We start from the raw sequence: 13,977 nt of genomic DNA, 5'->3' as shown, positions 1-13,977 counted from the left end.
CACCATGATCTCCTGAGAGCCAAGGGGAGATGCCCTGAGTGCCAACAACAGCCTAAAGGTCCTATCACTCCTCTGAGAGATTAAAGTATGCACCAGAACAACTTTGCTGTTGGCTCAACACAAACCTCAGCTTGCATTTGACTAGATGACATCCCTCATGCCAAGTTTACCAGGTAAAGGCACCTAAATGATTCCTAAAGAATACTGTTCCAGTATACAGCAGGATACTAACACTATCCAACACCAGGCACCTCATTCGATCTGCTCCCCTCTTTCAAAAGCCAAGAGAGGGGAAGAAGCTACTCCAAATGGGAAATTTAGAAAGCAGCTTAATTGAAGCACTCTGAAGCAGCCTCTGGCACCATTGTCAGTGCAGCAACAAGGGCAAACCTTTTCCCTGAGACAGGCACCAATATTCTCTCCTTTCCTCCACCCTTTCTATAGCCCCCAGGAAATCTCTCTCCTCCCACTCCTTACAGTTTCCTTCTGTGCTTTTCTACTGCTGAATGATCTTGTTGCCTGAGCAACAGCAGCTGAGGAGGGGAGTGGGGAAACGTTCTGGCCCAGTTGTGCTCTACTGGCAGCAGCGCTGCTTTCTGACCCTGCAGTGCATGACAGCAAGGGCTGCAGCCTCAGGAAATGAACCTTCTGCTGAGTTTGGTGCCTTGAGTTGGGGGTAACATCCCTGCTACGTGCTGGGGACACTGCAGACCCTTGTTCAAGGATGAATAAAATGACAGAACACTCAAGACTGCCAAACAAGCAGTTGTTTAGCTTATCCACACACCCAGATTCTATTCACAAAGCAGCCACATTTGTGACACTTCAATTCTGGCCCTGCTAGAACTCAGAAATACTAATTAACTGGTAATGAATCTTTACAGTAACATGCTCTAGAAATATCAAGTTATTACAGTGTCTCCTTCTCCCTTTGCTCTTTTCATTGTGTGTTTTAGACTTCAGAGAAGTACCCACAACAAACATAGCTACCAATGACCTTTCCAGACCCACCTCAGTGTTTGTACTTTGCTTTCCTTTCACCTTTGCTGTCTGTCTGCTGATATTTGAACAATACCTGGTAAAATGAGACTAGCTTGGTGCTAGCACTGTATAAGAAACAATAATCTCTGCAAGATAGCCAGCAGAGATTCCTTTTCTGTTATTCTTTGACTGAAAGAAAGCCTTTTATTGTTTTAAAAAAACAGGATTCTGCTTATAAGGTTTTGTGTTCCTACAGCACATGAAACACTGTGGGTTGCCTCCCCTCTTCCTTGATGGTTTATCATCAAAATGACTGTAATTGCTGCTCTGCTGATTGCAGGAGGGAGGGCTGTGCAGTTTGTCCTGCATTTGAGCAATATGCACTCTGAACATAAATCATAGGATTGTCTGTGTTGATGCTTCTTAATAGATAGTAGGAATAGTCTCGTTAAACTGAAACAAAACTCATCAGGGACTGCAGAGCTAAATGAGTGTAGCTGCTATGACATACCACTCTTTTTTATTACAATGTAGTTGTCACTTCTGAAGTAGAAACATAGCTAGTTAGAGGCTCCAGTTGCACCAGGGGTTAATGGTGACTTACTGGGAAATTACTGGACCTTTTAAATTTCGTATCAATGTGAGCTTCATTCAAAACTCATTTACTCCATCTTAGCAGATCTGCTGTCAGCAGCTGCATACTTGCTAATTCTGTCTCCTGCACTGTACTTGTAGCACTTTTAAAATCTAGTTTTTGGACTACAGTTATTTTTGTTGAGCATAAAATAGAGAACAACTGGAGCTTAAGCTTGACAGAACCCAACCACAAAAGCTTAGCAACTAATACTTCTTTTTTTGCTCTGTTATCTTCAGAGATAACCTACTTCCATTTTCAGCTCTCCGGCAGAACAGTCAGAGTGAATATCACTGGAGCAAAACACAGTCCAGAATTTATAGCTTACTAAATCCAGTGAGAAGCTTTAATTAATGAATTCTGGAGCACTGTGACTTGATAGCAGATTCCATCAATTCATTTGGAGTAAAACTATCAGGATTTCTCAATGTATCTGGAAGTTTCAAAAGCATTTGTCAAAGCAATGTTAATACATCTAGGACATAAGTAATTACGCTTGGGAGAGCTGAGATAACTGGTGAGGTATCTCCAGTGCTGCCTCTTCAATAGCTCTTTTTGACTAATGGCTTCAGCAATGAAGTGACTTTCAAACTACAGCTTTCAAAATCAGAAAGGAAGCTCATAGGGTCACAAAACTGACTGAAGGAAAAGGCGTGAAGCCAGACATCCTTAGAGTGACTCATGGGTTTCAATGGGATTCCAGAAGGATGGAAATAGACAATGTAAATGTGTGCTAGGTCACCATTAATCTTTCACCAGTGAAAGATTGCTCCTCACCATTCTGTGGTTTCAAGTATGAGAATAATTGGTCCCTGGAGATACAAGAAAACTAGAAGGAAAAAAGTTAAATAGTGGGAAAAACCTGAAGAAAAACATAAAAAATGTTTAAAAATTGAGCATCTTAAAAGGGCCTCATGAATATCACTGACGGACTCTTACCAACTCTTATCAGTATCTTTATCGTTTAGTTATTAATATAAACTCTTTTATAGTGATAACCATCTCCCTGTGATTTGCATTTGGTTAAAACTATATCACAAAATCTTATTTGCTTTTGATAACCTCAGGAAACCTCTCACATAATTGGGGATTAAAGCATGCAAAAAGCTAAGTTATGGTCATCTCCTTTTAATAAAACTTGCCAGAGTAACATAAAACCCCATCTCACAAAGACAAGAATGCAATAAAAATACTGCTATCACTTCTTTAAGCTCTACCGAAATTTCTTGGGGGGCTGGAAAAAACCCATCTCATATGTGGTAAGGGCACTCACCTGGGAAGTGGATCTTGAAGGGGATTTGTACTTTTTCCAGTGATTAATTAATTTAAAGACAGAAGATGAAAAATGAATTAATTCTAAGACAGAAGAATTCCACGAAGCAGGAAGCACAACTTATGATTCCTCCTTTGGGTATATGTCCCAGGAACTGGGCTACATAACTAACCTCACAACATTTCCTCTCATTCCAGTATCTTTAACCCCTCCATAGCACTTATCTTGTAAGAACCTAATTTCTTCATTAGATCAAGGTATCAGTCTGTGGCTGACCTCTGTGAAGTCTGCATTGGAAAGAGGTAAGTGCAGCACACAAGTGGAGATGGAAATTAAGTCAGACAGAGCTTGGCAGTAATAAACTGCACAGCATCATGATGCTGTGCACTTGTGTATCTGTACATTTTGTTCAGTCTTGAAGTATTTTAAAGCTCACCACCCCTTTATTATATTTTGACCAGACTCTTCTATCCAAGTCAAAGTCTGTCAAACACTGGGAAAATGATAAATTCTGAGTCTGATTAATAAATAAGAGGAAAAAGAAATGTGAGTACTGACAGTAGCCAAACGTTTCAAAATCTCTCTTACCAGTGGGGTGACAAGACAGCTCTCCTACTTCACTGCTGTGAAACTGGGTAACTCTTCTTCAAAATAATATCTGAGATGGGGAACATAAAGATTTGTAAGGAATGGATTTTTAACCTGCAAATGTCTCTGTCTTGTTGAAAATCCATCTCTTCTTTATATGTAACGTTGGGTATTCGAATATTACTAAAATACTCCTTGGCTTTTATGGACACTTTGGGTAAAAGTAGACCATCACCTTGCTACATAGAATGCTCAAAACAGTTCTTGTTTTTCTCAAGATGAGCTGACTGAAAATTCTTGATGTCCCTGAATAAAAACATAGGTCTAAACTGCTTTAAATCCCAGCAGATGATTAGCAACTGATTCCTGGATTGGGAGACACCAAATTCTGAAGGAAAATAAGGCATATAAGGCAACAGCAGCACAATCCTCCCCTGTAACAGTTGTGTTTGCTCCAGGGAGCACAGATTTGACACTGCATTTGCATTGTTTTTCTTATGTAGCATGATTTCTAGAGCTCCCAGAGAACACTAAGTACAAAACAGCTAGCAAGCAGGCCAACTAAAGAAGTACTTACCTCAGGCCTGCCATTTGATCTTGTATTCCTGCTAGAAATCACTTCTGCACAGCAAAAATGCCTATAAAGAAAAAGAATAAAACTTTGTGGTTTTGTCCATCACTGTCTTGATCGACTTAACAACGACTTTCATTTTGAGCTGCTGCAGATATTAAACAAATATTAAACAATCCCCATGAAATCACTCTGCGGATTATCAGTTACAGCTGCACTGCTTTCCTGTATGGTGTCAGCTTCAGTGCAGAAAGAAAGCCAGTAATCTTTCATTCACTGTTTTCATCCTTTTGGTCAAAATCCAATGTATGTTACAGTGTAAATTATTTTACAATATATACAGTATCTAAGGTCAAACACCTCATAATCAGTGTGGCAACTAATCAGATGATGACCTTTTGTCACTTATTACATATTGAGAAACAGCACCATTAAAATGAATATAAATGCACCAGCATAACATGAAATGAGAAAATGGAACCTGAGGTTTCAGTAGGCACAGCAGCGTCTAAGAATAAATCCATTTTCATCTAGCATGGACTATTTTTTTCCATGAAGGTGTTTTACTATTTTTGAGAGTTTATACCTGCTCTCTTTTGCTGGCATACAAAAGGTATTTGGCTGTTCTTTCTGATCCCTTGCTTATGCCTGGTTTTTAGATATACTTCAGATTTGAACTTCACAATATGAGCTGGTCACAAGTAGAATTCCATAACTTTATAACTGAACTATATAAATGTGAAGAGAAATGGCTGTTGACCTCTGTATTCATCGTGTATGATGACACCAGGCTGCGGAATACTCTCTTCTATGGAATTCAGCTGCTCTGCATTTCACAATCAGGAAGTGCAGAAGTCTGCAGTCACTCAGGTGGTGTCAAGCTGAGCTATAAGGAAAAGATCAAGTGTCAGCAATGAATGCTCTACTGTTACAGAAATAACAGTACTTTTTTCCCCAATCATAAGCACTTGCTCAGAGCACTGCTTTATAGATGGGCTGTGTTCAGAAATCTCACTGGAGCTGCCAGCATTGACCTTTCCACCTGACTCCTCCTGGAGCATCTACATCAGCACAGACATTCATAATGACAGGACTGCATTCATTTCAGTTACATGAATAGCAACAAGCACTAAAAGGGAAAACACCATTCCTAATTTGTAGTTCATTCTCAGAATTCTGGGAAAAATGGACTTGAACATCAGACAATATTAAGCTGCAATATGTAAAGCAGACATTGCATAAGTCGCTTATACCTGACTATGTTCATTAAACTGAGGCTTTAATAAATAGTTTAAACCCCTCTACTCACATTCTTTTGACAGTATCAGCTCTTTTTCCCACCTTTCCTGCAAAAAGGATCATATCAACTGCCCTTTAAATATTAGAAATTTCTTCTCAGCATAGCAGGTGGAATACAGAAAACACTGCATCAGATTAAAAAGAACCAACCTAGGAAAAGAAGAGAGAAGCTAGACAACTTTGAAAGCATCCTGGTAAGGCCCTGCTTCCCATGGTCACAGAACTTACCTTTCTCTGCAGCACTGAATACATTTCAAGCACCTCTGAACCGGACAGCCTTTGATAGAAAGGAACCACTCTTGAGGCAGAAGTTCTAATGCTCATTACAAAGAGTGTATCACTAAAAAATGGCATCAATTGCAGGCTCTGCGGAGCGGTAATAATTCACAAGCCTTTGGAAACACATTACTAAGGGTCAGGTATTACTAGGAAAAATATTTAATACTAATTTATTTCAGAAATATTAATTAACTAATTATAAGCAGGATTATCTGGGATAGGGGATGAGGCCAACTTTTAACTTCAGTGAGTGCAGAACCACCATGTGGAATGGGGCATTGCACTTTCACTGCCATTAGCTGTGCTCTCTCTTGCTGAAAGATTCCACAGGTCTATATCTCTACATTTATATATTAACTTGGGGTTACATTTACATGAGATATTATTCTATATGTTGAAAACTGAACTCGCATACCTTTCCCTGCTCCTCACCCACACAATACTTACAGTATCTGTAGACTTGTAATTCTCTTTTAAAGAAAGCTCTCATGTGAATCCTAACCCTGCAGATTTACCCATATAATAAATAGAGTATGGTCCAGCAGCTTTTAAACAGTGCCAAAGCCCATTAAAACTGACACAAACTAGCAGCAGTTATATCTAGCTTAATTATACAGATATCTCTTCTTTGGGAACATGTAGCACAGTGACAACAGCAAATGACATTCAGCATTCTTCCTGTTTATGCGGGTTGTGGGCTGAGAGCTATCAAGAGGCTCTGCCAATATGCACCCAGTGCATCTGCTGGTGTATGACTGCAATGGGCATCTGCCTTCCCATAAAGACTGAATTACCCTCTTTTACTAATCAGTCAAAGCCAAATTCCTTCACTGGCTTTGACAGTGTAATATAGTCCTCAAATCCCACAGCAATACAAGGAGGAGATGGACGCATATAACTGAAGCCAAAATTTGAGCTAAGTAAACATTTGTTGTATTTTGGTAGGATTTGTTGGATTATCTTGATAATCTAACTTGTACTATGACTCCAGTGATGGTCTAGCAGGAAAAAAACAAAAGGACCAAAGCATCAGGGTATGTGTACACCACACTCTCTTTGTCCAGCTCTTTGTCCGTAGTGATGATCCACTCAGACCAGTGTCTCTTAGCCATGCTGGTTCTAAACCCCATGTGGTATCTCCCTCCAGCACTATATTAAAGGACAGACAAGACTTACTAAAGCTGAGAACTGGATGGAAAGCACATGCATGCAATTACCATATCATTCCAGAGTACAAGTCCACTTCCTTCTACAGTGAGAATACATTTGCAGTTAAACAAAGTGAAAACATGCACACATTCTCACACGGACATATTAAAAAGGATAAAAAAGTGGTATTTGATAGTAAAATAATTCTCAGCACTGTTTTTTTGATGCTTAGTGTTTACTCCAGATCACACAAAGAGCTAAAAGAATTCGTCGCTTGCCTGCTGTAAGAGCTCCCTCTGTTGTTACACACTAAAACTATCGGAAAACATGTTCCATTATCCTCGCATGTTGTTCAAGCGGCGAGGTTTCAAACACTCCATTCTGTGAGAGGGGAGAACCGATACGATTCTCTGAGATAACATTTCAGCCTTATTTTCTGCACAAGCAACTGCTATTTTATTTCAGTCTTACAAAGTACAGACGGTATCATTTAGAATAACCTGTTCAATGCATCTAAGAAAAAACCCAACTGCATTTAAAGATGCCATATTTGCCCTAAAAAGCCTCCTACTATTCATATTAAACATTCATATTAAACATAAACACACCATTCGCTGTTTTTCCTGATGGATTATAAATACTAAAGCTGAGTTAAAGGAAAAAGCTGATGAAATTAAAGACCCATAGGAAAAACAGTGCTTATATATAAAAAGCCTAAAGGCCAAAATACCTTGCACTCAAAATACCTTTGATTGCACTCAAGATCACTTCTGAAACCCATAAGCGCAATAGAATGACAGGGGAATTGCAGGCAGCTCCAGTTAAGGGCAGTTTACTGGCCAAGAAACAAAAAGCACAGTAGATGCAAAGCTACGAAAGCATAAATCCTAATTTTCAGAAATAGTATCTTTAAATTTAAGCACCTCTCTTAGCCTAGCCCAGGCATTGTGAAGAAAAAGACTGGGCTGTGGAAGCAGATCTGCTCAGTACTGGTTATGTGCCACAGTTACAGTAATGATAGTGTAACAACTACAGGGATTTAAACTGTCAAGTGCTATGCAATGTCTGCTACAGGCATTGCTACCAATTTTGCTACAATCTAAGCAGTTTAGGATTAATTTATGTTTGGAATTTGCGAAAGACTGCTTCAAAATTAGATTGGATGTAAGGAGGAAATTCTTTTCTGTTAGGGTGGTGAGGCACTGGAATAGGTTGCCCAGGGAGGTTGTGAATGCTCCATCCCTGGCTGGCAGTGTTCAAGGCCAGGTTGGACAAGGCTTTGGGTGATATGGTTTAGTGTGAGGTGTCCCTGCCCATGGCAGGGGGGGGTGGAACTTGATGATCTTAAGGTCCTTTCCAACCCTGACTATTCTATGATTCTATTCTATGATTCTAAAATCAGCACAGAACTTTATAGCCTTGGAACAGGAGGTGAACCTCCTATGGAGCTACACAAACAAGGCATCACCATGTTTCAGTAACAGTATTTTTCAACAGACTTCTCCAGCAAACAATTAACAGCCATTTGCATCTCCCTGACTACTGTAAACATCTGGAATGCTTGAAAGTAGAAATTACAGCTGCTTTTCACTCTTTCACCCCAGAGGAACTAGCTGTTGGCTACTCACATTGTGTTTTGTAATACTTTATGATTCCCAAGGTGGCCATAAAGCATGGCTTGAGAAACACTGTTTCAGTGTGATGATGTAAGTAGTGACGTCTTATTACTCCAAGAACAAGGATGACTGCAGCATGCCAAAAGAGCAGGCTAAAGTAGGATAGGTTATGGGTTAGGACTTAAACAAAGAAGTGGTATTTTGACCCAGACACAAGGTAGTTCAGAATCTCAATTTAAAACTAAAATACAAGCTAGCATTCAAAAAAGCTGTTGCTTTTCACAGGAGTCTTCACCTGAGAGGCACCCATTACAGTTCATTTAATACCAGACTCTACTAAAGCTGTTCACCATTTCAAACAAATCTACTCTGAATTAGGAAAACACATTGCTGTCAGTTTAATGCCTTCTCCAAATCAAACATGCAGAAACAGACGCATTTCTAGAAATTCAAATACGACTGCATCCTATCCTCATAAAGGGAAAAACAAAGGCCAAGTGCAGGTACAGGGTTTACAGCTTAAGCATGGTTTTAGTGTGTGTCTGAAACTGTGGATCTGGTACTGACATCAACAATAAAATGGAAGAGATTAATATCCTAGTAATTATTTTTTAATCCACAGAAGGCTGTGACAAATCTTACATCCACTGTTAGTGTAAGAGAAGAAAGTCTCAAGCAAAACTGGGGCCTACAGTGCTGTAAGAAGGGCTGAGTGCAACCAAAGCAAAATGTGTCCTTCAGAAAGAGCTCTTGGTATTGCTTGTTTAGGCTATGCTTACACTGAATTTGGGATTTAATAAAAGAATAGAAAAAATAGACAACAGCACATATTTCTCAACCTCAGACAGTGCACTTTAGGAATACAACACCCTCATTTTCAGGCTATGATATTTCTACAGGTGGAAAGAATCTGTGTGTGTCTAACTTCTGAGACTGATCCTCCAGCTTTTCTGCAAGCAAAGCCTTTGCTGATTACACCTCAAGTTTGAATGCACAATAATCAGGACCAGGATGTGAGGAGCAGAAGTCTAACCCTACATGTTAGCAAGGTTTTACACAACCAGTGTCAGCTTGCATATAAAAATAAAACAAGAACTGAAACATTGAAAAAATGAGAGAAACCAGCGATAACTAAATTATTAATGTCCTAATTAAATCAATGTGTTTTGCTTTAAACATTATTGGAAATAATTTGTCTTCAAATTCCATTGCTCTTTTCCTACAGCATGGGGGGTGGAACTAGACGATCTTAAGGGCCTTTCCATCCCTAACTATTCTATGATCTCAGAGTTACAGGCTCTGATTCCAGAGCTTTCAATCTCTCCCGAAGAAAAAAGATGTTCCTTTGGCCACTCTTGATTCTGGCAATAAAGGCCTCACATTCCTGTTTGACTGAAGTCAGGATGTTCTTGTACATGGTAACATACTTTCTTATATGTGAATGTCTCTTTGACATAATACTTAAAACAAAGAGAACGAACAGTAAACCAGCTTTCTGGAACCTTCTAATAAGCATAATAGGTTTAAAATGAAATGAAAAGACAAAGTAATACTCCTTAGACAGCCCCTGAAGCAAGTTCTGTGGCACTGATCTAAAATAAGAAGAAACAGTCCCAGAAGCAAGTAACAAGGAACTAAATGAATTTTGCACTTACAGGTACAGAAAACCAAAGGAGAGGGTACTGTGCACTTTAGTATCTTAAAATGGCAGTCCAAGTCGAGATTTAAAAGCAGATCCAATAACCTTTATTCCTATCCATCATGAAAACTAAGAATATTTATTCTTGGTTTATCATTGCCACAAAGTTATGAAAAGTGGTTCCCAAGCATGAACACTGCTGTAACTTCTGGTAATATGAATTTATTGGAGAGGCTTCTATTTGACTACAATGCACACAGGGGCACAAACCAGCTGAAAGCATACTTCCCCCCTTGACCAACAAATCCCAGTTGGTCTGCTAATACGCTTTTTCCTCAGAAGACAAAGCAGGAGCAAAGCAATTTTCACTGATTATCGGTCACTTCTCATTTACATGAAAAACTTTACCTTGTGAAATGCTTTACTGTCTATAATGTAACACTCCTCAGGTGATCCCTGTTGGTCACAACCTGCTTGCTCAGTTCCTGTCCATATGTATGCTCATATGGACATCTGCTCTTCTTAAGGGCAGGAGTGAAGGCAGAACATTGGTCTGCTCCCATCCAATGGTCTTCATTATACAACAGCAAGTTCTCACACAAAGTCTAAACCTCTTTCCTCCCTTGTCCAACAACTGCCTCAGATCAAACCCTAAAGTAGGTGAAATAGAGAGCATCAGATGGTATTTCATTGTTCAAGCAGTTCTTTTCAGCTTAACCCTTCCCATCTTCAATTCATACGCATCAACACACCTAACAACTATAATATGGCCCGCATTGCTCCTCCTCACTTACCTACAGCTTTTCTAATTCTAAAGATAGAAGCCCTGATAAACTCGACATTAATCTTGGGGAATTTACATTTATCAAGACGGCCATTAGGCGGTTTTAAGCTGCCTGCACCGAGGCGAGGATACCGATCTCTAGCACTTCAAGCCTCAGCACAGACCTATGGAGACACAGGTACCAGCAACACCCTCAGTCCCCACACAACACCCTCCCCCGGCACGGCTGTGACAAGCAGAGAAACACCCAACCTCTTCCTCTCACTGCCGCCCGCCTCTTCCCCTCACGGCCGCGATGCACTGTGGGAGCCGCAGTACCCTCCGCCCCGCCGCGCCCAGCCCCGCCTACCACTCCCATGATGCCCCTCGGCCTGGACTGCGGCTCCCGACAACCCATGGCACAGCTGCCTGCGGCGGGGCATGCTGGGATATGTAGTCCCGCCCCTCGGCCCGGGCAGGAGAAACCCCGTGTGTGCCGGCGCCGCGCTCTCTTGGAGCCGCCATTCCGGCAGGAAGCCGCGGGTGAGGCCTTGCTCCGCCGCCGCACGCGTGTCCGCGGGCCCCCCTTTCCCCTCGGCCGCCCCTCACCGCCTCTCCCCCTTCTCCCCCGCCGCAGGTGCCGGCCTCACCATGCAGATCTTCGTGAAGACCCTCACGGGGAAAACCATCACCCTCGAGGTGAGCCGCGGCGGGTCCTTAGCAGGGTTTGCCTTAGCCGAGGGAGGCCCCTCTGCATTCCGGCCGCGGCCTTTGTGGTGCGGGCCGGCCCTGCCGCTGCCCGGGGCGCTCACTGGGCCTGTCCGGAGCTGGCTGCCAGTGTGGGGAAGGGAAATGGCCGTGATAGCATAGGCGGCGTGCCTGGAGCTCCTCGTGGCTCTGCTGCATCTCTGAGCTAACAAGACGACAAAGTGTGTTTTGAGTCCGTTGTTTCGTTTTTTTTAATAGGTTGAGCCTTCTGATACAATAGAAAATGTCAAAGCTAAGATCCAGGATAAGGAAGGTAAGCTCAGAGTGCACCTACTGTTCTCGGTTTGGTTGATGTATATCGCATGCAGTTGTGATCATCTGCAACAAGCTCATATTTTACTCTAGAGTGTCCTAGATTGTGTTCTTGACCTAATCTTGATCCATGTCCCCATCAGGCATTCCTCCTGACCAGCAGCGACTGATCTTTGCTGGAAAGCAGCTCGAAGATGGACGCACGCTGTCTGACTACAACATCCAAAAAGTGAGTGGGAGAGGCTGCACAGAGCATTGTGGCACCTACAAGCGGGCACTGCTGGAGCAGACTGGCCTTTGAAGCTGAACCTAAGAAAGGCTGCAGATGGATTTAACCAGATCAATTGATTTAGGGTTGGGTGGCACTTCTGACTGGGGAAGTGTAAAGATTCTGCTTCCAGCATCTCCCTTCTGTCAGCCTGGGCACATGGCATGAGGGGATGGGCTGTGTTAGGGGGCTGATGTGAAAAGTCCTGCTCACTTTTGCCAGATTAACCCAACAGGGCAGTGAGTGCCACTGGGAAGGAGGAGCTACAAAAAACTGTCAGTTTGGTGTAGTTACATCAGGAAATGATTCTGCAATTCCAGACAGAATTGAGAACATAGGCACAGCAATTGAACCTTTTGGGGTTTGGGATTCAGGAGCTGCTGTTCTCTGGAGCCTGTATATTGAATAATCCTTTCGGAGCTCTCGTAGATAAAAGCCTGCTTAAATGCATTTTTAATCTATTTTATGTGCTTTCCAAACAGGAATCAACTCTTCACCTTGTGCTGAGACTTCGTGGTGGTGCCAAGAAAAGGAAGAAGAAGTCTTACACAACCCCCAAGAAGAACAAGCATAAGAGAAAGAAGGTTAAGCTTGCAGTGCTGAAGTACTACAAGGTATGTAGAACTCTTAGCTTGATGAAAACCGAGTTCTCACCAGGAAGGACACGAAGCCTGGTGTATTTAAAGTCCTTCTATTCGTATTCATCCCACTTGTTAAATAGAAAAGAAACTAACTGTTGCAACTGGGCACTTCTGAACTTTGCTTCAAGAAGTTTGATGTAGTAATTGTCACAAAAACTACTTTGCTAAAAAAAACCAACACCCAACTCAAATTTGTCATTGGTGCTAAAGGTGGCGGGTGCATTCGTGAGATGTTGCTTCTCTGCCCTCCCATACAAAGACAGGCTTAGAAAATTGGGGTTGTTCGAGAAGAGAAGCTGTGTGGAGACCTCGGCACAGCCTTCCAGTATCTGAAGGGGACCTACAGGATGCTGGAGAGGGTCTCTTCATCAGGAACTATAGTTACAGGACAAGGAATGAGGGGTTTAAACTTAAATAGGGGAGATTTAGGTTAGATATAAGGACAAAGTTCTTCAGTTTGAGGGTGGTAAGGTACTGGAACAGATTGCCCAAGAAGTTGTGAATGCTCCATCCCTGGCAGCTTTCAAGGCCAGGCGGGATGGGGCCTGGAGCATCCTACTCTAGTGGAAAGTGTCCATGCCCGTGGCAGGGGGCTGGAACTCTGGATGATCTTTTGAGCCCTTCCAACACAAACCATTCTGATTCCATGATTCTCAGGTGGATGAGAATGGCAAGATCAGCCGCCTGCGCCGGGAGTGCCCCTCTGAGGAGTGTGGAGCCGGAGTCTTCATGGCAAGTCACTTCGACAGACATTACTGTGGCAAGTGCTGTCTGACATACTGTTTCAATAAACCAGAAGACAAGTAAATGTACTAGACAATAAAAATCTGAACTTCTGTACAGTTTAAGTAGTTATTTTTGGTTCCTGTGGCACTGTATTTCCTCTCTGATAAGTGCGAAAAGGCTTTGAAACTTTAGATGCTGACTGTCAGCTAGGATGAAATAGTTTGTTTCTAGATTGAAGCAACAACTTCTTTAAGGAGTCGCATTGGTTAGTTATGTCTCCTTGAAAGGAGATAACTAGTAGCAATGGCAGAGGGAAAAAAATGACACTGGCTAACCTTGGAAGTGGTATCTTTAAACATGAAAGGAGTAAACCGTACACATAGTCTGGAAAAACAGAGGTCTGAAGTTATGTCTGCAATGCTCAGTATTAGAGAAAAGGGTAGTAGAGTCCTACTATTGGTCTGAGGAATTTTATAGCAGCACTGAGGAGGGGGAGAAAGAAGATGGCCTGGCTATTTGGAACCAATAGA

The 13,977-nt window shown here is 41.9% G+C and overlaps 1 protein-coding gene and 1 long non-coding RNA gene across 5 annotated transcripts in view; one reads left to right on the top strand and one right to left on the bottom strand.

Annotated features, from left to right (window-relative positions):
• LOC133214143 (uncharacterized) overlaps positions 1 to 10,997 on the bottom strand; it is a 54,478-nt gene extending 43,481 nt beyond the window's left edge. For 2 of the 4 annotated variants that reach the window (XR_009726013.1, XR_009726012.1), the window contains exons 1-4: positions 10,824 to 10,997; positions 4,808 to 4,933; positions 4,054 to 4,114; positions 3,477 to 3,546 (exon numbers count right to left, since the gene is read on the bottom strand). This is a non-coding gene — a long non-coding RNA (uncharacterized LOC133214143). The other 2 variants (XR_009726014.1, XR_009726015.1) reach the window with 2 other exon arrangements.
• Positions 10,998 to 11,348: 351 nt separating this feature from the next.
• On the top strand, positions 11,349 to 13,557 carry RPS27A (ribosomal protein S27a). The gene is made up of 5 exons (XM_061356849.1): positions 11,349 to 11,491; positions 11,759 to 11,813; positions 11,956 to 12,041; positions 12,563 to 12,694; positions 13,379 to 13,557. The coding sequence occupies exons 1-5, from the start codon at positions 11,444 to 11,446 to the stop codon at positions 13,526 to 13,528; spliced, it is 471 nt and encodes a 156-aa protein (XP_061212833.1). The 5' UTR covers positions 11,349 to 11,443; the 3' UTR covers positions 13,529 to 13,557.
• Positions 13,558 to 13,977: the final 420 nt, after the last annotated feature.

Source organism: Neopsephotus bourkii, unplaced genomic scaffold, assembly GCF_033783945.1.
Source record: "Neopsephotus bourkii isolate Nb327-2 ecotype Australia unplaced genomic scaffold, CSIRO-AGI_Nbou_v1 NB_873, whole genome shotgun sequence".
Classification (NCBI taxonomy): domain Eukaryota; kingdom Metazoa; phylum Chordata; class Aves; order Psittaciformes; family Psittacidae; genus Neopsephotus; species Neopsephotus bourkii.
The sequence above is the reverse complement of the archived record's forward strand: the minus strand, read 5'-3'. Positions and strand labels throughout refer to the sequence as shown.

Bases quoted from the DNA above. Each gene is read 5' to 3' on its own strand.
- RPS27A (XM_061356849.1), top strand. From the start codon at position 11,444: ATGCAGATCTTCGTGAAGACCCTCACGGGGAAAACCATCACCCTCGAG. The intron at 11,492-11,758 runs GTGAGCCGCGGC...TTTTTTTAATAG, and splicing joins GGAAAACCATCACCCTCGAG to GTTGAGCCTTCTGATACAAT. The intron at 11,814-11,955 runs GTAAGCTCAGAG...TGTCCCCATCAG, and splicing joins TAAGATCCAGGATAAGGAAG to GCATTCCTCCTGACCAGCAG.